At 35.0% G+C, this 23,451-nt stretch overlaps 1 protein-coding gene across 1 annotated transcript; it reads right to left on the bottom strand.

Annotated features, from left to right (window-relative positions):
* Positions 1-22,060: 22,060 nt before the first annotated feature.
* Positions 22,061-23,008, bottom strand: LOC125131681 (olfactory receptor 12-like). The gene has a single exon (XM_047788450.1). The coding sequence runs from the start codon at positions 23,006-23,008 to the stop codon at positions 22,061-22,063; it is 948 nt and encodes a 315-aa protein (XP_047644406.1).
* Between the last annotated feature and the right edge of the window lie 443 nt (positions 23,009-23,451).

The raw sequence follows: 23,451 nt of genomic DNA, 5'->3' as shown, positions 1-23,451 counted from the left end.
CTGTGCTCCTATGCATGCATTTTAAACTGTAGTTGTGTTTTTGTCACCATGTTTTATGTCTTTCTCTGCATTGAACATGCAGTATAATGCTTTGTTCACATTATCATTCTAGTCTCATGATCACCCATGTCCTAAGTTTCAGGACAGTGATGGTCAGACTGTGCAATATTTATCAATTAGAATTACATGTCTGGACATTTTAAACTCGGAGACTAAACACCACCGGAAGTAGAAGCTGGGCAAATATACTCATATTTGTACCATGACTGAACAATGCAAATGTGTTCTCTCCAGTTGAGAGTGAGTGTTTGTAACTACACATGGGACAGTGTGATAACCTCAGATGGGAGGGAGAAGAGGAGTGACTGAGGCTCCACAGGCAGAGCTGTGTTACAGCAGAGGTTCTCCCCTTCCAAAGCAGTCTCTTAGTTAGTTGTCTCTGAGACACAAAACAAATACTTCACCTGTGCGCACATGCACATGTGGGCACAGGCCCATGCATGCGTGCACACAAACACATAGGTTAATCTAACAACTGTCAGTCATAACAGAGGGTCTGATCTCTTCTGTTGCTTTGCCCTCATTTTTAAACACTCACTGTTCTCCAAAACCACTTAGAGAAGACTGGCTGTTGCTACTTATTACCAAACTATTCAGAAACCCATGCTTGTGACAGAAGTATTGGCTACGTATTTCTCAATCTCCAGTTCTCCTGGATTTCAGAGTGGGGCTGAATTCCCAGGAAAAGAGATGAGAGAAATCTCTTTACCAAACTTGAGTGCCATGTTATTGCTTGAGCTTCAAAGGAGTTCCTCCTCAAGGTAAAAATTTAAAAGACCATTTTCCACAGATACCATGAGACATATCAACACTGACAGCTGGTTTAGAAGAATGAGGAGAGGCTCCAAAAAAGCAACCTCAGAAAAAAGACGTGTGCAGATCTCAAGCTTACATAATAGAAAGATATGGACACCCATGAGATGCCTCCCAGTCCATGCCTGCTTCTGGGAGACGTGCCCAACACAGCTCCCCCACATCAAGACTACTTAACATCTCTCCCAGGGACCAGATTGATTTTCTTAAGCACCAGAATCTTCAGTAGTCAGTACCTCCACAAGACCCCCAACATGATACAATCTGACATCACATTTATCATTGTTTTTTAACTATTAAAGCATTCTTTAAAATCATAAAGTAAATTTAACATTACATTCACAGGAACTATGTTTTTAAGATGGGACATGTGTGGAATGGACCTTTTTCACTTGTTTAGCCATTCCAGAAGAGGACAAAGCTCAAGGAAAGAGGGTCTTTAAATTCTGAAAAGATTGTGGATGAGCCAATAATAAGTGGGTTTCCTAAAAAGACAGAAGATCACCCCAGCCACCTCTGGGGTGGCAGCCACCTGTATATAAAGCTGACTGAGGAGGGTGTGAGGTAAGTTGGAACAGTTGTACTTGTTAAACTGCAGGTTCATGATGAGCTTTTTCCCTTCTGCTTCTCACACTAGATGGGAAGGGGGTGGGGGCTTCAAGCTCACCAAATCATATTGAGCAGGTTGAGCGTGCTTCAAAGAGAATCACTGTAGAAATCAGAATGCCTATTAAAAGGTGCAGTTGGACCATCTGGATGCTTGCTGAAATGTGGCCCCTGGAGCAGCTGAAGTACTCCCATTTGAGTGGAGCTTCGAATGACTGAATGTTCTAGACAGACCTTGCTTGCACCTGCTGGACTCTGGGGGCTCTATGAACAAAAATGGGAGAACTGTTTCACACCCTATTATTGCTGCACTTTTGAGGTTCACTGTAGGAATCTCTAAAAGCAGGGTTTGAAAGGAATGGAGTAGCGAATACTTGAAAAAAATAATCAACCTATGCATAAACTTAACGATATATGTATAAAATCGACACGAGAAAAACTATAAAGCTCTGATGGAAGAAATCAAAGAATCAGAAAAATGGAAATCTAACAGCTTCGATAGCAACAACTGTATCTCACTATAAACTACATCCTATGATTGCCTTTGTCTCACTCAGTAGAGAAATGTGCCCTTTTCCTATTTATCATCCCTGGCATCCATTTACCAGACATCATAGGGTCTAGACACTGTTAGGCATTGGCTGAGTTCTGAATTAAGTGTGATGAAAGTTTTAAAATACCAATTCACTAAATGTCAATAATTAAAAGACATCTGAAAGTTACCGAAACTGAGAGAGAGTTCAGATATATAGGAGGGGGAATCAAAAGAGCCATATGAAACAGTGATTGGGAAAAACTAAAGCCATTCCATAGTTGTTTTCCTAACGAATTGAAACTTTCTGTTACAAATATTTGATTCTGTTATATGAAAGCCTGTTACAGATAGCATTTATGTTATACCCTAGCTTAAGCAGAAATTTGAATGACTAGAATCACTTATTCCCACACTATTTCCCAAGTACGAGAATTTACCAAAAACAATGAGGATCTTATCAATGGAAAATTGGTAATTTTCTTATAATTAATATGCTGAGATATAAATTCATAAAATACAATGTACATAAAACTTACCTTACCTTCAGAGTTCTTCTTTTACTACCCTTTCAAAAATTTTCAACTATTTTAGTAAGAAAGACTTTAATGCATACTAGAAACATTAAACCCAAACCTCACGTTATAGAAGAAGGAGATGTTTGCCATTCTAAGAGCACATATCAAGAAACATTTTTATTGCAAGGAGCTGTCATTTCAAAGCAATAGAAAAATAATAAAGGAAGAACAGGTGTTGGGCATATTTGAAATTGTAAATATCATTTGGTAAAAGCTTATTAGCATAATGTTTCCTGCAAAGCTTTTAAAGATAGTTATCATTTTAAACCCCATTTTGTCCTCAAAAGTTCATATTTACCCAACTCGTTCAGTAAATGATTTGTGAGAACATAAAGATCAATTCCTGAAGCTGGTTCATAATATGTAGTCTCCAGTATTATACATGTTTCAATGACATTTAAAATACTCCCCATGGGGAATTCTCTTGTGGCACCATGGATTAAAGATCTGGCATTGCAACTGCAGTGGCTTGGGTCACTGCCGCGGCACAGGTTTGATCCCTGGCCAGGGAACTACTACATGCCATGGCTGTGGCAAAAAATAAAAAAATAAAATGCTCTGCTTCATCTTAATTTCAGTGCATTAACCGCTAACATCCCATAGCACCAATGTGAAATTCGAAGTCCAGTTTCTAGTTGATATCTCACATGGAAATTCAAGGCATCTCAACTGAACATGCCCAAAGCAAACTTATGCGTGAACCCCACCTTGAAGAATATGTAAAAATTTTCCATTTTTAGCACAAACTAATATCCCATCCACTCTGTATGGAAGACAGGAGTCTTAAGGTTGTCCTTGTAGCACAGCTCTATTTGTCACCATGTTCAACCTATCACAAAATAATGACAATTATACACAGAAACCATAAAAACCCATTCACTTCTCCTTATTTCTCTGGCATAGTCCAAACTGTCATCATTTCCCCCTCTACAGCCAGTCTGACTGACTTTAGTCATGGTGATAGTTGCAAAACATAAATTTCATTAAGCCATGACTATGTTTGAGTGCATACAATAGTTCCCATAACTTTTAGGATAAAGGCTAAAATGATTAACATGACCAAAATGTCTCTGTATGAGTTGGTTCCTTTTTATTCTCACAGACCCTATCTAGCATGATGTTCTCTCTGTTCCAGTTTCAATGACTCCTTCTAGTTTCCTGAACACCATCTCATCATGCACAGAAGGTTCATCGTGCTTCCTCTCCCTAGAATCTCCCTCTCCAATAACTCATCTCTTCATAGAATTAATCCACACTCTTCCTTCAAATCTCCACTCAATAACCACTTATTTATGAAATCTTTTTCCTTTATCTCCATAATGACATTCCTTCTTCCTATTTACATATTTTATGACACTGCCTAGCTTTCATTGGGTCCCGTGTTTTCTTTCCATATTTAACATGCTTTAAGTGTTCATTTAGTTGTGTTTCTTCTATTAATATCTGTGTTTTCACTTAACTGTAGCTTTCTGAAGGCAGGGCCATGTCTTGTTTATTACTGTATTCCAGAATTTAATTCACAGCCTAATCACTCTAGACATTCAATTAATTTCATTGTATACAAGTAAGAAAAAATGGTATAGTTATTTTCAAGATTTTAACCCATTTAAGATACTCGAGTTTATACTGCTTCTCCAAACTTATTATTCCAAGGACCTTGTACTTTTCGAATATTTCTCTATAATTAGACAACTGGCCATTGTGAGAACATAGTGTCAATCTCACCTCAAGCTACCTCTCCTTAAAATAGGGTGGACAGTAATAATTAGATCAAATATTCATTTGGCCAGATATTTTCCTGAGTGTTTTACAAAGTCTATCTCCCTTGGACCTCTCAACATTTCAATTAGGGTATTATTATTTCCATTATAAAGATGAAATAATGATCTTTATTTCAGAGCATTTAAGAAACTAATCAATGGTAGCACCATTTATAAATGATAAATTCATGATCTTAAAGAGCATGCTATTGCATTTTTTCTTCAAATTATACCCTTTTCTTAAGGGTTAACACTCAGAAGTGGCTAAATGGTGTAGTATTTCACTTTCTGCTTATTGCAGAGATGACGAAAAATCATTTATAAAACATGCTTAAAGTGTTTTGGTTAATTGTTCATAGGAAACTCCCCAATTGTCATAAGATAGATGTAGTGATGAGGCTTGCAAGCACACTGGAAAAGCATATAACTTGTTCAGGCAACTATCTAAATACCCAGGGCCTGATTAGGCCTCATCCCAAATATAAGCTTTCTGTTGATAATGGAAACAGAGAACTCAGGAAGTTAGAACTTGAAGAATAAACTAGTTAGGGTAAATAAAGCTTCTTAAGCATAAAAGGGGGGTGGGAAACCAGAGGCTAAAGCGACAACACGGATACAGAGTATCAATTCAGTCATATGGTATTAATACACCTAATCTTACCCCCAACCCCAAAATTAGCTTAGTGAGTTTGTATTTGTAATTTCAGAAATTTGATAGGAAATTAGAAGTGTATAAAATGCTCCATTTGTACATTTTCTTGACACTCCTCCAACCCTGAGGTGGAGGGAAGAAATCGATTTAATCATACATTTCAGGATCCTTTCATTTCTATATCCTTTATTAATCCTAATCTGTAAGAGATATTTTTCAAATTTTTATCTTCTTAGCAACCATTGTCCCTTTGCCTTCTTTTTCATTGGACACAGTTTCCCAGTTCTTAGATGACATGCTAGCACCATAGGGCACAGAGGCGTGTGACCCTCACAGAGGGTCCTGGCTCCAAGTCTGATACATGACTCAGAAAGGTCCAATCAAACTAATTCTTATTTAGGTTGATGGAAGACAGTAATACCTTTTCCATTAGACTTGAACTTGGGAATATATCTCTGGAGCTCCCGAAGGCTGGAGCAAAAGAATAGAGGAGAATGTGACTATGATGTCGATGGGAGGAAAACACTGCCCAGAGCTGCATTATCTTGAGTCAGGATGACTTGCAGGCCAGCAAACCCAGCTTTAGTCATACAAACTCTGCAATTCTCTACTGCATGAGACCATAATGATCCCCTCTCTTCTACCATTTGCTTACATCTTTCAGAGATGAGGCATTCCTCACCAGTAAATGAAAACTTCAGTAATTCAAAAGCAATTTTAACTGAAGTTCTGGAGACGGAGAACTGCTATTTTTTTTAACTCTACCTTTTTACTCTTCTAGAAAAGATTAATTATTTCCACACAGTCTTCTTCTAGCTTGATATGTCTTTATATGGTTAAAATATTCAGTGGTTTTCCCCACAAATTTCATGAATTAAAATAGATTTTAATAAATTCCATTACTTAATCAAACATCCATAAATCCTTTAAGAGTAAGTCAAGAATGATGCAAATTTCTCTAACAAATGCCACTCATATATTATAGGATAAACAATTCAGAGGCATCCATTTGGCAGGATTCCTAGGGATTTTTTTTTATTGTTATTTCCCCCAATACACTTTTTTTTCCCACTGTACAGCATGGGGACCCAGTTACACATACATGTAATTTTATGAGGTTTTCTTATTTTCCTCAGAAGGAAAAAACAGAACAAATTATATGATGCAAAAGTAATCTTTGTGACAGATCACCTGACTTAAGAAAAATTTCCCAAATACACAGACTAAAGTGTCTAGAACCTTTCCTAGATGTGGATATGTGCACTGTCGTTCTGTTTTAATTTTTGAATTTTTAAAAATAATGCTTAGATAAAACTCAAAAATAATGTTTTCTCAATTTCCATATACAATTGCCACCATGGAAAAGCAGATGCCAAATACTGTTTAATAATTATTGACTAATCTGGCAACACTGACCAATTTGGTAGCAAAGAAAATAACCCAGAATAGGATTTTGTATGTTTAATACCAAATTATATGTGTTCACAATATAAACAATATAATAATTTCAAGATACTAACTTGCAAATAAATGCCTTTAAGGAAGGTAATGACATATAGCTATAGTCCCATCCTACCAGCTTGTTAAAATCAGAGGCAGTTTATTTCACTGTATAGAGTTAGGAAGACTCTGGACTTGGCCATGGAAAAGCCCCTCCAGCAGTGCCATCTGGTGGACAGAATTTGTAGTGATTGTATCTGAACATAGATCAAGTCTGAATATCTTCATTTTTTTTAAATCTGATACTTTGTGAAATTTTACCTCTCAAGATAATATTACATATGCTATTTTATTAAACGTATTACCTCATTTAATTATTTAAAATTTACCCAAAGAAAGAGGGTCATTCCCTCCTCTGCTTCTTTGTTTTGTGCATACATCCAAGGAAGAGTGTGTTACAAATGACTCATTTTTTGTCTCCTAACTCAATTACCTAAAATAGCATTTATAACTTCCCAGAAGTTATAATATACAAAATAACTTATAAGCTGCTTAAGAGGAGAGACAGCTACTGTCTCTCATCATCAATTCCATCAGTGATTTCCAAAATATTCAATCCAAGAGATTCTCAGACTGTATCTCCATCTTTCAAGGAACACAAACTAAATAAGTATTTTTTTTTCCCACTGTACAGCAAGGGGGTCAGGTTATCCTTACATGTATACATTACAATTACATTTTCCCCCCAGCCTTTCTTCTGTTGCAACATGAGTATCTAGACAAAGTTCTCAATGCTATTCAGAAGGATCTCCTTGTAAATCTATTCTAAGTTGCGTCTGATAAGCCCAAACTCCTGATCCCTCCCACTCCCTCCCCCTCCCATCAGGCAGCCACAAGTCTCTTCTCCAAGTCCATGATTTTCTTTTCTGAGGAGATGTTCATTTGTGCTGGATATTAGATTCCAGTTATGAGTGATATCATATGGTATTTGTCTTTGTCTTTCTGGCTCATTTCACTCAGGATGAGATTCTCTAGCTCCATCCATGTTGCTGCAAATGGCATTATTTCGTTCTTTTTTATGGCTGAGTAGTATTCCATTGTGTATATATACCACTTCTTCCGAATCCAATCATCTGTCGATGGACATTTGGGTTGTTTCCATGTTTTGGCTATTGTGAATAGTGCTGCAATGAACATGCGGGTGCATGTGTCTCTTTTAAGTAGAGTTTTGTCCGGATAGATGCCCAAGAGTGGGACTGCGGGGTCATATGGAAGTTCTATGTATAGATTTCTGAGGTATCTCCAAACTGTTCTCCATAGTGGCTGTACCAGTTTACATTCCCACCAACAGTGCAGGAGGGTTCCCTTTTCTCCACAGCCCCTCCAGCACTTGTTATTTGTGGATTTAAATAAGTATTTTTAAACCAGCTATAATGGAAAAAATAAAAATCATTATACAAAAACAAAAAAAATTAAATACTGATATATTTTTTAAATAATAAATAAATAAATAAATAAGCATTCTGTTCAATTCTAAGTGTTAGTACATTTGAAAGACCCAGATAAAATAATACAGCCAGAACACAAGGGTGATCAGGAATGCTATGTTTGGTCATGATATTTAAGGTTTGATGGAAGTTATTAGGGAAGCTGAATATTATACAAGAAAACCGAAGTCTGTTATCATTACACATGAAAAGGACAAGAGGCTTAATTTATTCTCAAAAATGAAAAGGGTAGAATTAAAAACAGTGGGAAGAACCTAGAGGAAAGCACCCTTCTGCTTACTATGAAGAAAACGTCACTTAAAACTGAAATAGCTGACTTTCAAAAATACAAAATTCTCAATTGATGAGACTATTCAAGTATATCCTAATTAGTTATTCATTTAGGAAATATATACAAAGGATTCCCTTTGAACTGTTTAAGTTAAATTAGTTAAGGCTGATCCCTGACTTAAAAAACAACACATTTTGCATTTGAAGGTGTTAGATACTAAAGGAAGGTAACTAAAATTTAAATTTCCATTGTCTCCCTCTTTGCTGACCACCACCCTCCATCTTTAGGTGAAATATGGTTTCCAATCTTTGGGGGGATAACTTATATGAATGAATACTATAAGATAGACAAATACAATTAAACTTGTCACTAAGAATAATTAGTTTCTGTCCCATAATCATCTGATAACCTATTATCAAAACTGAAATTCTTGGAGTTCCCGTCATGGCGTAGCAGAAACGAATCCAACTAAAAACCATGAGGTTTCAGGTAAGATCCCTAGCCTCGCTCAGTGGGTTAAGGATCCGGCGTTGGCGTGAGCTGTGGTGTAGATTGCAGATGCGGCTCAGAACTGGCCTTGCTGTGGCTGTGGTATAGGCCGGCAGCTGTAGCTCTGATTTGACCCCCTAGCCTGGGAACCTCCGTATGCCATGGGTGCAGCTCTAAATTACCAAAATAAAAAATAAAAAAAAAAACCTGAAATTCTCTTACTTAAAAATAACAACAATCTCTATCTACTTTAGGGAAAAGCTTTAAATTTTAAAACATTATCTCTCTTGCTTAAAATAATCAATCCCCCACCTCTAAATGATATGAGGTTCTGGAAAATGTAAAAGAAACATTTTAATTATAGCTCAAATATTTAGTGTCTAGAAATAGCTTCATTCAGAAGGCATAAAATGTCTTATTTTTGATGAAGAGCTTTGTTTTTCTTTTTAATTATTCCGAAAATATAAGTAAAAATACCTTGCATATTGTTTTATGTAAATTAGACAGACTCATCAGTTTCACCAAATCACTCTTTTTCATATCTATCAATTTAAATCATCACAGTCAGAGAATTCCTCCCCACAATTATCTTCCCAGACTTATTCCAAACACTTGGTGGGTGATGGGAAGAAAAGAAAACTCCTTCAGATGGTTGAATATAGTAGGTGTCTTTGAGAAGATTTGGAGGATTTTTTTTGGTAGCCATTCCTCAAATCCTGTGTATAATTAATTGTTATTAAGGTTGCTTGTGATATGATTTTGATATTTAGTTGCTATCAAATCCTAGAATCATGAGTGATGAAATTAATTCATTATTCTTTGTATAGCTGCTCTGGTTAAAAGAACTAGTTCAGAACACCTCATCATACTACAACATATTCTAATGTAGTTCAAAGCAACTGCTCAATCTAGTCAATCAAACAATAACCCTGAGGAAATTATATACATAAAACATTTATAATCTATATGTGACCTTGAAGGGAATACAAATAATGAGTACATTAACTGAATGAAGTAAAGATTATAGTGTGTTTATCTGATTGACTATTGGAAATATCTTCAACTCTCCCAATAATAGCCTCTCAAGAGAAATGGTTTAATTGCATCTCGCTATTCAAACTGATTTTTAAGTTATATATTTAAGTATGCATATTTAAAATCCCAAGAAATTGGGTAAAATATCACCTTACATGTGTGTGGGAATTGGGTAAAATATTACTTTACATGTGTGTGTTAGAAGAGAAACAATGATTCAAATTTGTCCATATATAAAGAAAAAAGTTTTAGAAAGTTTTTATGTTCCCCATTTTTTGTAGATTATATTTATTAAACCTGATGAATAATATAAGGCCACTATTTCCACTGAAAGAATAATAAATGAAAATAAGTTCTAAACTAACTTCCAGACATTAAGAAATGTAAAATAAGTTTAAACAGGAGGCTATAAATCACTCTTTCAAATAGATTTAAAAAAACAAAAAGATGGAAGGAGTCAGAAAATAATAGTGTTTTCATATACACTAAAATTACTTTTAACATATGAACTCTTTGGAAACGACACCAAAAAGACCGACATTCACCCAAGAGATTCTTGCGTGTATCTGTGGGTATGACAAGCATAAAAACATAAGTAAATACTTGTCTCTAACTCTATATTTTTAAACATCTACTGTACCACTTAAAACTAGTTCAAGCTTGTCTTGCCTTATAATCACCTACTCAGAGATTTCCTAAATTTCTTTCTAATTTTGTTCTTTGCCTAAATTTACTTTTTAATAGGGCCCAATGAAACTGATTAAAATTCTGAATTACTTTACATGGGCTTTATTTAAGATAATTCACAGCAGGATACAAAAGTTTTCCTCTACCAGTGGGAATCACCTGGTTGCCCTGGTGTAACCTATAACTAATTATGGCAAAACAGATCAATTTGTCTGAAGAGGTTTGAGAAATTAGCTACACTACACCCCCACTGTACCTTGAGACAAATGGAGCCCCATTTTCTCAATTAACCCTCTCTAAGGCATGATTCCATCTCTCCCAGGTATCTCTCTAACTGGCACACTTAGCTGTGAAAATGCAGGGTTATTTTAGACATCCATGGGGAGTCACACTCTTTGGAAGCCATCCGAGTAGAACTGGCTCCAAACGTGCTGCCCCGAGGATGACTTCATCTTTAATTTAAAATATTCTTATAAATACTCTCCAGGGATAAAGATGATTAATGGCCACAAGAGAAAAGTACTATGTGAGTTTCTGATTGGTCTCCAGGGTTTACTGCATTAAAGATGTAACTTTCTTTTTACTATAAACTCCAGAAGACACATTAGACACCTCAGATGAAAGGGTATCATACAGGGATTTGGTCCTCTTGCATAATTAAGAGGACACTCTCTTCTAAAAAAATTAATCTGAAAATTCTCTTACCAGTTACACAGATCCTCAGGATTTGGGGTGGGGGGGAACCATAAGTATCAAGAAATATCTTTTCTTATCTAATCTATCTTGTGTAAGGTTTTGTGGAAAAAAAAAAAACATGGAATTTGGAATAAAGAGAGCTAGATTCTAGTGGTAAATTGACACCAATAAGAAATGTGCACATGGGCTAGTCATAACACATTTTGAGGATTTCTTATTTAAAATTCTCAAGGATTCAAATCTTATATCACAGACTATTTTAAAGACTAAATTTAAAAATCTATGCAAACTAATGCACGCTCCGTTTCCTGCTCTATGCCCCTGGATGAATCATATTCAACACAGATGACCAGATACCTATCATATTTTACAGAAAATGAAACAAACATCTAAAACAAGAGATTTGTCAACTCCCTTAAAGTACTCACTTTAGAGTCACAATTTTGCTTGTCATTCACAAGTTATCACATTTAAGTGAGTCTTCAAAAACTGCCATGTTTTTCTTCTTCACACTGGTTTTTGGTTCAATCCACAAGAGGGAAACAGTAATAAATATGTATCTCATATGAACAGCATAGAAAATGTACTTTTAAAAATTTAAATATAAGGATAATTTGACTGTAATTAGAACTATATTATGGAATATTTATATACTCCTATAATTAGCAACAGAATAAATAGACAAATTAAAATATGGGAAATAAGTCAATGAATTTCTGTTATATATTAAACAATTTATCAAACATAAAACACATTTCCCCAAAGTGTCCATAGAAAATGATTGATTTGATAACATATTAAGTTTAAAAAATAACATTATAAGACATAAATATAGGGCAATATGAAATTTTCAAAAAAACTGTAGCAAAACATGAAAAAAATTTTTAAAAGAGAAAAAAGGAAATTTCTCAAATTTCTTCAAATTAACAAATTTTGAAACAAGGCAAACAAAACCTAAAATAATCCTTAATTCTATTAGGAAATTAAACTTGCAATTTGAGATAACAGAAAATAATTTTATGTAGTAGTATGTATAAAATTGTCAAATGAAAATATACTAATATTGAAAATACTATGATTTTTAAATACCTTGCATTAAAATTGTGTTATTCTACAAAAATAATAACACATAAATAAGCTAAGTATTGATGATTTAATTAATTAAAATGAATATCAAGAAAAGGAAAATAATAAAAAGCTAGAATAGAGAATTACTGTGGTTGTCAACCATTTATTTCTCATATATATATATATGGTTTGTATATATACAAACTGCCCTGACTCTGATTCTCTTATATTACAAATGAAAGGTAGAGTACCAAAGTTGAAAGTACTATGAACATGATGATATATGCTGTAGTGGTACAGCATAATAACAAAATCATAGAAACCAAAATAAGATTTCTTTTCAATTTTTCAATGCTTTTTTCCTTTCTTAAAAATTTTACTGGTATATGGTTGATTTACAGTGTTGTGTTACTTTCAAGGGTATAGCAAATTGAAACAAATGTGTATAAATATTATTTTACATTATATATACATATAAATTTTTATATTAATTTCCATTATAGGTTATTACAATATAGTGAGTACAGTTTCTTGTGCTATACAGTAGGTCCTTGTTAGTAATCTATTTTAGATACAGCAATGTGCATATTTTAATCCCAAACTCCTAAGTGAATCCTCCTCCACTTTCCCTTTGGTAACCACAAGTTTCTTTTCTATGTCTGAGTCTGTTTTGTAAATAAGTTCATCTGTATCATTTAATTCCACATATAAGTGATATATTTGTCTTTCTCTGTCCCTCTTACTTCACTTAGTATGATAATTTCTAGGTCTATCATGTTGCTGCAAATGGCATCATTTCATTCTTCTTTATGGCTTAGTAATATTCCATTGTATTTGTTTTGTACCACATCTTCTTTTTTCCTTTTTTCCTAGTAATAATGTTATAGACTTAAAGGATACATTTTTCATCTTGAACATTCCTCATTAAAAATCTCTATTTACAAATTTATGAATATATGTGTATGCATGTGTGCATTTCTTTATTGAATTATTAACATAATTATGAATTCATCACTTATGCTAGAAAATAAGCAACAAAGATCAATAGGAACTTTTCAGAATGACACGGAAACCAGCCTTCAAACATAGCATATACTGTATGTAATGTTTCAGGACTAACTCTTCTCCCTATAATATATTTTTGCTGAAATTCACTTTCATTGTGCATATAGCTATCATTAACTTGTTCCCATAATATTCTACTTAATAAATACTCCATGTTTCATTGATCAACAATCCTATTGATGAGCATTTTATTTGTTTCTGTATTTACGTTTGGTAGCTCTGTTGTTGTGAACATCCTCATACATATCTTCTCCAATACTTGTGCACAATATTTTCTTGGGGTTCTATTCAGGAATAGAATTTCTGGGTTAAAGATATATAAGTGATCCACCATAGGAAATAATGACAAACTCTTCCAAAACTGTCTCCACCAATTATTTACAGTACGAAATGCAATGGAAAATAGAGCCTGTAGACCACCTGCAGAGTCGATCTTAATTTTTCCATTATCACTCCAAGACAATTTTTGTATATTTTTGTAATCATCACCATGAAATTTAATATCAAAAACATACTGTATAACTGCTTATATATATATATATATATATAAGACCAGAATTTTTATTTTATATATAAATGGAAAGGATATGATATGTAAGAATATTATACACAGAAAAGAAGATTTTTTCCATCACAAGCAAGAGACAAGTTTGCTCCCTTAGGGACAACATCCCTCCTGTGGAGAATGCACCTATAGACCATGTGCTCTCCCCATGGGCATCATCAGACTTCATTTCTCCCACTGAATGGGTGTAAAATGGGATTTTATTATAATCTTGATTTGAATTTCCCTGATAACTATTGATATACAACATCCCAACGATTGGTCACATCAGTTGCTCTTCTGTGAAATTTGTGCTAATATATTTTTCTCATTTCATATTGGTTGATTGTGCCTTCCACACAGATTTGTAAAAGCTCAGTATGTAACTTTCTGCTTGTATATACTTTATACTCTTTAGCCTCCATTTTACTTCTATAAAGCACTCTCGGATGGGCAAAAAAATTCTTAATTATATTACATTTCCATATATATATGCTCTTACATAACGGAAGCTCTTTGTGTTAATTTTATATTTTCTCTTTATATTATTTTTTAACTAAGAAAAGGAACTTGTACTCCCCCAGGCACAACAGACGAAAATTACATTTATTCCCTGAAATTTTTTTCCTTTGAATTTTTTCTTTCAGCTGAAAGTTTCAGAAAAGTTAAATTGGATCATGTGTTTATATTAAAATTATGAGGAAAATACTGTTTTCCACACAGCACCATGCTGTGTGTATATTTTATTACCCCAACTTTATTTTGATATTACTTACTTATATAATAATGTGCAAATTTAAGGCATTCAACATAATGACTTGATTCATGTAAGTATCATGAAATAATTACCACAATAAGGTTATTTATCACAGACATAACTTCACATAAACTGCCTTTGGGCGGGGGCGGGGAGTAAGAACAGGTAAGATCTAGTCTACTAGCAACTTTCAATATAATATATATAACATAGCAACTATATAATATTGTTAATGACAGCCGACATGATATGTATTAGATCCCCAGAACATATTCACCTTCTAACTTGAAATTTGTATCCTTTGATCATCATCATTCCATTCTACCACTCTCTAGTCCCTGGCAAAAACCATTCTATTCTCTGTTTCTATGAGAGAAAAAAGTTCCACATAGAAATGAGATCATACAGTATTCACCTTTCTCTGTCTGACTTATTTTCTTTGCTGTGAAGAGTATTTATTTTCATGTACTCCCATTTGTTTATTTTTGCTTTTGTTGCTTATGTTTTTGGTGTCATAGCCAATAAGTCAATGCAAAGTTTGATGTCAAGGAGCTTTTTTCCTGCATATTTTCTTCTAGGAGTTTTATAGTTTCAGGTTTTATATTTAAGTCCTTAATCCATTTTTGAGTTAATTTATGTGAGTGGTGTAAAATAGTGGTCCAGTTTCATTCTGTTGCAAGTGAAGATCCAATTCTCTCAGTATCTTTTACTGGAAAGACTATTCTATCACCACTGACTATTCCTGGCTTCCTTGTCAAACATTAATTGACAATATATGCATGGGTTTATTTCTGAGCTCTCAATTCTATTCCACTGGTCTATGTATCTATTTTTATGCCAGTACCTCACTGGTCTGATTACCAGAGTTTTGCAATATAGTTTAAAATCAGAAAATGGTGTCTCCACCTTTGTTCTTCTTTCTCCAGATTGCTTTGACTATATCTGGTCTTTAGTGGTTCCATACAAATTTTTTTAAATTTTTCATTATTGTAATTTTTTTGATTTTTAAATTATTATTATTTTTTAATAGTTATTTCCCCAATACAATTTTTTTCTACTGTATAGAATGGTGACCCAGTTACACACACATGTACACATTCAATATTCACACATTATCATGCTCCATCATAAGTGACTAGACAATAGTTCTCCCATGGCTACACAGCAGGATCCCATTGCTAATCTATTCCAAAGGCAATAAATAGTTTGTATCTGTTACCAGGCTCCCCCACTATCCCACTCCCTCCCCATCCCCCTTGGCAACCACAAGTCTATTACACAAGTCTATGATTTTCTTTTCTGGTTCCATACAAATTTTTAAATTGCTTTTCTTCTACTCTGTGGGAAAAGTGTGGCTGGAATTTTGACAGGGATTCCATTAAATCTACCAATGTCTTTGGATAGTATGGACACTTTAACAGAATTAATTCTTCCAACTCATGAACACAGGATATCTTTCCATTATTTGCCTTCTTCAATTTCTTTTATCAACATTATTGTTTTTAGTCAATAGATTGTTCACCTTCTTGGTTAAACTAACCAATCTAGAGCCATAACACCTCTATTGAGCTCACACACCTAGCAGAAAATATTCCTCTGCCCTAATCATCTCAGGGACAGGAAACTAGGTAGAGCCTTTATAGAACAAAATCCACTAAAATTTTCCAAAATATCCAATCCTAAACTGTTCACCCTGTTCCACCTTACCTTTCTCACAGGGACCCCAACAAAGACTATGGCCTAGTCCTTTTCCTTGTTTTATTAGGTTCTTTGCTTAGTGGCATGTATATCTTATTCTTATCCATATAGCCTTGAATAGGTGTGCGTGCATTTGAAGGAGCATACACATCTTTCAGTCTTTATGCCTGGGTTTTGGCAGGTAAAGCTCTCTCCCTGTAAGTTTCCTGAGCTAATGGGATTTCCTCCAGAATCTCAGTTATACTGGATTGGAACCAGTTTAAGGCTGTCATTAGGCTTATAGTGGGATCCCTGAATGTTGTGCATGTTAACAGGAGTTTGGGAAGGCATCAGTCTTGTCTAGTCCTTGGGTGAATGGGTTGGCATCCAGTAGCTTCTTCAGTAGAGTGACACTGGTATGAGGATCCACTTCTTGGTCCATAGGTTGATCCTTAGTCAGCAGATACCAGATATATGGGCAGACAGGAGTGTCTCCCACTGGTCCCTTTGACCTACAGGACTATACCTACAGCTATGATGGGCCTGGATCCAAATATAGGACACTTTCAGGATCTCTAGAGGTGCAGACCAAAGTGTCTTCTGCCCAGTCCCTGGGCTAAAAGGACTGTTTATGGATTCCTTCTGGAAAGAGCTGGAGTCCAGTAACAGGGAAATTTCAGAATTTACATCCTGACTGAATTTGGTGGTCTTCCCTTGAGTGCCTTCAGACTGTGGCTGAGAGGGGTTAGAACTGGTCAATGAGCTATGTCAGGACTGAAGTCTATGTACCTATTACCTGACCCATGATCCCTCCAATCCACATCCTTTGGGGTATGGCGCTGGTAACAGGGCAAAGCCAAAAGGAGCTGTATTTCAGTCCTCAGGGCTATGGAGCTCTTCCCAGGACATCAGTGAGTTAGCTACCTGGATGTGGGCCTGCAGTCTAAAAACGGCTCTTCTCCAGGAGTTCCCAGTTGTGGCTCAGTGGGTTACAAACTGGACTAGAATCTGTGAGGATGCGGGTTCAATCTCTGGTCTTTCTCAGTGGGTTAAAGATCCAGCATTGCCTGCCATGAGCTCTGGAATAGGTTGTAGATGTGACTCGGATCCCACATTGATGTGGCCGTAGTGTAGGCCAGCAGCTGCAGCTCCAATTAGACTGCTAGCCTGGGTATTTCCGTATGCTGCAGGTGCAGGTCCCAAAAGCAAAAACAAACAAACAAACAAATGAATATGGCTCTTCTCCAGACTGGGTTTCACAATCTCCTACCTAGATCCCTAATATCCCACAGAAGCACTTTTGTACCTGGATGGATGCCAAATTACCATTGTTCAGAAGGAACATGAAAGGAAGATGTCTTATTTGGTCATCTTGCTGCTGTCACTCCTCCCTCCCCCTTTGCAATCTTTGAACAATATTTTTCTACCACATGATCTAAAGAATTTTATAATTTTCCACATAAGGTTTTTATATCTTTTGCTAAATTATTCCTAAATCCTCAATAATTTCTGATACACATGTAAATGGTGCAGTCTTTTAAAATACTACTTGTTTATTGCTGTTATGTGGACCTGCAATTGATTGTTTTTTCTTTTTAGGGCCGCATCTGTGGCATATGGAAGTTCCCAGGCTAGGGGTCAAATTGAAGCTGCAGCTGATGGCCTATGAACAGCCACAGCAATGTAGGAGCCAAGCTGCAACTGCAAGCTACACCACAGCTCACAGCAACGCCAGATACTTAGCTCACTGAATGAGACCAGACATCAAATCCATATCCTTATGGATAATATTCAGGTTACATAATCCACTGAGCCACAATGGGAACTCCCTCAATTGATTTTTTATGTTAATTCAGACACCCTTCTTTCAGATTTTCTTTGTAAATTATCATATGTGAATGACAGTTTAATCTTATATTTAACCCCTTATAATTTACTTATTTAAAAAAATTATTATAGCTGATTTACAATGTTCTGTCAATTTCTGCTGTACAGCAAAGTGATCAGTTATACACATATATACATTCTTTTTCTCACATTATCTTCTATTATGTTCTATCACAAGTATTTGGATATAGTTCCCTGTGCTATACAGCAGGATCTCATTGCTTATTCACTTCAAATACAGTAGTTTGCATCTACTAACCCCACACTACCAGTCCATCCCACTTCCTCTCTCTCCCCCCTTGGCAACCACAAATCTGTTCTCCATGTCCATGAGTTTGTTTCTTTTCTGTAGATATGTTCATTTGTGCCATATTTTAGATTCCACATATAAGTGATATCATATGATATTTGTCCTTCTCTTTCTGACTTACTTCACTTAGCATGAGAGTCTCTAATTCCATCCATGTTGCTGCAAATGTCATTATTTCATTATTTTCTATCGCTGAGTAGTATCCCATTGTGTATATGCACCACATCTTCTTAATCCATTCATCGGTCAGCAGACATTTAGGTTGTTTCCATGTCTTGGCTATTGTAAATAGTGTAGCAATGAACATAGGGGGTGCATGTATTTGTTGAATGTAAGTTTTGTCTGGATATATGTATAGGAATGGGATTGATGGATCGTATGGTAGTTCTATATTTAGTTTTCTGAGGTATCTCCATACAGTTTTCAATAGTGGTTGTGCCAATTTACAACCCCACCAACAGTTTAGGAGGGTTCCCTTTTCTCCACAATCTCTCCAGCATTTGTTAATTATAGACTTGTTAATAATGGCCATCCTGACTGGTGTGAGGTGGTGTACCACTGTAGTTTTGATTTGCATTTTCTCTAATAAAAGTGATGTTGAACATTTTTTTCATGTGCCTGTTGGCCATCCATATGTCTTCTTTAGAAAAATGTCTGTTTAGGTCTTCTGCCCATTTTGCAGTTGGGTTGTTTGCTTTTTGCTGTTGAGTTGTATGAGCTGTTTGTATATTTTGGAGATTAAGCACTTCTCAGTTGCAACCTTTGAAACTATTTTCTCCCGTTCCATACGTTGCCTTTTTTTTTTTTTTTTTATGGTCTTCTTAGCTGCACAAAAGCTTGTAAGTTTGATTAGGTCCCATTGGTTTATTTTTGTTTTTATTTCTATTGCCTTGGAAAACTTACTTAAGAAAACATTTGTACAGTTGATGTCAGAAAATGTTTTGCCTATACTCTCTTCTAGGACTTTAATGGTGTCTTACTCATGTTTAGTCTTTAAGCCACTTTGAGTTTATTTTTGCGCATGGTGTGAAGAGGGTGTTCTTGTCTCACTGATTTACATGCAGCTGTCCACTCTTCCCAGCACCAGTTGTTAAAGAGACTGCCTTTTCCCCATTATAATACTTTAAATTTCTATTTATTATCGTACTGCATTTGCTAGACTTCTAATAAAATATGAACTTCATCTGGAAATAATGGCCATTTTGTCTTTTTCCTAATTTTAAAGAAAATACTTCTAATATTTTCCCATTTAAAATGTACGTTCATTCAGTTCGTATAAATATAATTTAACAGCTTAATAAAGTTTGGTTATTTTTCTAATTTTACTAAGTTTTTAAAATCATAAAATAGTGCTACAACTTATCAAATATTCTTTCTATATCCTTTGAGACCATACTTTTAAAAATATTTTACTTGTTAATATGTTAAATTTAATTCTGCATTGACTAATATTAAAACATCAATGGCTACCTGACATAAGCACAACTTAGCCATAATGATGATCTATATTATATTTAATACATTTAAAATTCAGTTTGATAATATGTAAGAGAATATACATACTTTCCTTAAATTGTGAAATATTTACAAAAAATGTAATAGCTAATCAAGCAAACATTATGACTAGAGAAATTCCACCATAAAGGTTTTTTGAGTTCAAATCTTCTGAATTTAATAATAAAACTAGAAATCAACAATAAAAACACAGTATTGAAATGAATCTACTGTGCTAAGAAACCTCACCCAAACAATCCTTCAATGAAAGAGAACATCAAAAATGAAAAGAAAAACTATACTTTAATGAAGGCAAAAACAAGTTACATTGAAAACTATGCCAAAGTTTTAAACATAACTCATTAAAGTAAAAACAGAATATAAACCAACCAAACATTCAACTAATGAATTCATAAACAAAAGTTAACAAAACTAGAAAACCTTAGATAAATAAATTAAAATAATTATGTAGACATGCAAATGTATATGCAGATATTGATTAATGAATGCAATGTGTATAATTATTAACTTAACAGTACAGTATTTGAGTTGCAAATTTTTTTTTGTCTTTTTTAGGGCTGCACCTACGTATGGAGGTTCCCAGGCTAGTGGTTGAATCAGAGCTCTAGCTGCCGGCCTATGCCACAGCTACAGCAACACCAGATCCAAGATACATCTGCAACCTACACCACAGCTCATGGCAAGGCCGGATCCTTAACCCACTGAGCAAGGCCAGGAATCAAACCTGCGTCCTCATGGATACTAAGCAGATTTGTTTCCACTGAGCCATGATGGGAGCTCCTAGAGTTGTAATTTTGAGTACATCTAAACAAAATAAAACTAGAACAGCAAACCTATATAACAGCTAGATATCACATTGTAAACTACTTTGAAAATAATGATATGGAACTCAAAATTCTAATGGCATAAAGTCAAATTCTTGGCAAATTTAATTAAGGAAATAATAGAATAAAATTCCAGGAATTATTTATATGAAAATAAAAGCATAGATAATCACAGATGTCAAAAGGATTATGAGATAGTATTTTATGTCACTCCATGTCAACATTTTTTCAAATCTAGAAGAAAATAAAAATTTTCAATCAATATATAAATCATAAAAATGATAAAGTAGAATGAATAAAAGTAATGAGACCAACAAGTACAAGCAGTACTGGAGAAATTTTTGAACATTTGTTATTAAGACTCCCATTACACGATAGTTTTACAGCAACCATATCACATTTTTTGTTTTTATTTTTTGCTCCTCAGTGAAATCATTAATGGTTAGATGATTTAAGGATATTATAGATGTAATACTTTGTACTATTCCTTTGTATAATTATTTGGACAAAGTCAATAATTTATATCACTATGGCACTTTCTTCTTTTTTTTTTGTCTTTTTGCCTTTTCTGGAGCCGCTCCCGCGGCATATGGAGGTTCCCAGGCTAGGGGTCAAATCGGAGCTGGAGCCACCGGCCTACAGCAGGGCCACAGCAACGCGGGATCCAAGCCGCGTCCGCAACCTACACCACAGCTCACTGCAATGCCGCATCATTAACCCACTGAGCAAGGCTAGGGACCAAACCCGCAACCTCATGGTTCCTAGTCAGATTCGTTAACCACTGTGCCACGACGGGAACTCCTCACTATGGCACTTTCAATTAACATTTGCTAAGACTGGACACTGGCAAACTTGACTATGATTTGAAGAAAACAAATTCCATAGAAATTTCAATAGTGTCTCCATCGTTCTCCCTCCCCTAGATATATAGATCGATAAATAGATATTTGTATATATTTTTATATAGTTTCAGATATTATATTAATACATTCAATGTATGCATTTGTTTAGTGGCACTGTATCCATGAGTTGCGATTTTAAATACATCTAAAAAAAAAAGCATGAACAAATCTATGTAACAGATATTATACAATAAAATAATTATGTAAGAATATGAAAAATCTACACTTTTTTAAAAATTCATTTTAAAAGAATCTATTGATGTTAAAAAATAAAATAAATTTTAAATCTCCAAAAATGTAGATGACTTTAGTTGAAACTATTATATATAAATTATTGAATATATTCATTTTGGTCTAGTCTACAGTTTTATAGATTGCTGGAGGTCAATGAGAAGATACTTTTCTCAATACTATCCTTTTCACAGCATTCTTCACCTCCCTATTCCTTAGACTATAAATCAGAGGATTCAACATAGGGATGATAAGAGTATAGAACACAGCTATAATCTTGCCTTTCTCTGGTGAGGAGATGGCCCCAGGTTGAGCATACATGAAGAATACAGTTCCGTAGAATAAACTCACCACAGTAATGTGAGAGGTACAAGTGGAAAAGGTTTTACTCCTGCCATGGGTTGAGGGGATCTTTAGGACGGTGGAGAGGATGCATGCATAGGACACCAGAATGATCACTGTGGTGGTGATGATGATGAGAGCAGAGAGAAGAAACAGTACAATCTCATTCATAAAAGTGTCAACACATGAGATCTTGATCAGGGCTGGGACATCACAGAAAAAGTGGTCCAATCTGTTTTCTCCACAGAAATGCAAACTGAAGGTGAACCCTGTTTGTACCATGGAGTTGACGCAGCCACAGATGTAAGAGCCAATCACCAAACGAACACAAGCCTGCTGGGACATACGGACAGGGTAAAGGAAAGGCGAGCAAATGGCTGAAAAGCGATCATATGCCATCACAGCTAGAAGAAAGCCTTCAGTCCCAACAAAGAGAGCAAAGAAAAAGAACTGTGTTGCACAGCCATTGTAAGAAATTCGCTTGTCCTTGGATAAGAAAGTAGCCAGAGTTTTGGGAGCAATGACTGTGGAGTAGCAGAGATCTAAATAGGACAAATTTCTGAGGAAGAAATACATAGGTGTATGAAGTCTGGAGTCTATTTTAATGACAGCTAACATGCTGATATTTCCCACCACAATGACCACGTAGATAAGCAAGAAGAATAAAAATAAGAGAATCTGTATTTTTGGAGATGTTCTGAATCCAAGCAGAATAAACTCAGTCACTTCTGAGTAATTCCTATTCAGCTCACTCTTCATAGCTGAGACCTGTCTAAGAAAATGATTGGATGATCATGGACCTTACAGAAAGCCTCGTCAACTTTCGGTTATTTTTTTTTATTGAAGTCTAATTGCTGTACAATATTATATGAGTAACAAGTGTACAATATAGTGATTCATAACTTTAAAGGTTATACTGCATCTAGAGTTATCATTAAATACTGGCTCTATTCCCCTTGTTGTACAATATATTTTACACTTAGTAGTGTGTACCTGTTCCTCTCCTTCCCCTGTATTGTCCCTCTCCTCTTACCTCTCCCCAAAGGAAGCCACTAGTTTGTCCTCTATATCTGTGAGTCTGCTTCTTTTTTGTTATATTTTTTAGAGTCCACATATAAGTGATATACAATGTCTGTTTATCTCTGTTTGACTTATTTCACTTGGCATTATACGCTGCAAATGAGAGAAAAAAAATGCTAATG

The sequence above is a fragment of the Phacochoerus africanus genome, chromosome 7 (assembly GCF_016906955.1).
Source record: "Phacochoerus africanus isolate WHEZ1 chromosome 7, ROS_Pafr_v1, whole genome shotgun sequence".
Classification (NCBI taxonomy): Eukaryota; Metazoa; Chordata; class Mammalia; order Artiodactyla; family Suidae; genus Phacochoerus; species Phacochoerus africanus.
The sequence above is the reverse complement of the archived record's forward strand: the minus strand, read 5'-3'. Positions and strand labels throughout refer to the sequence as shown.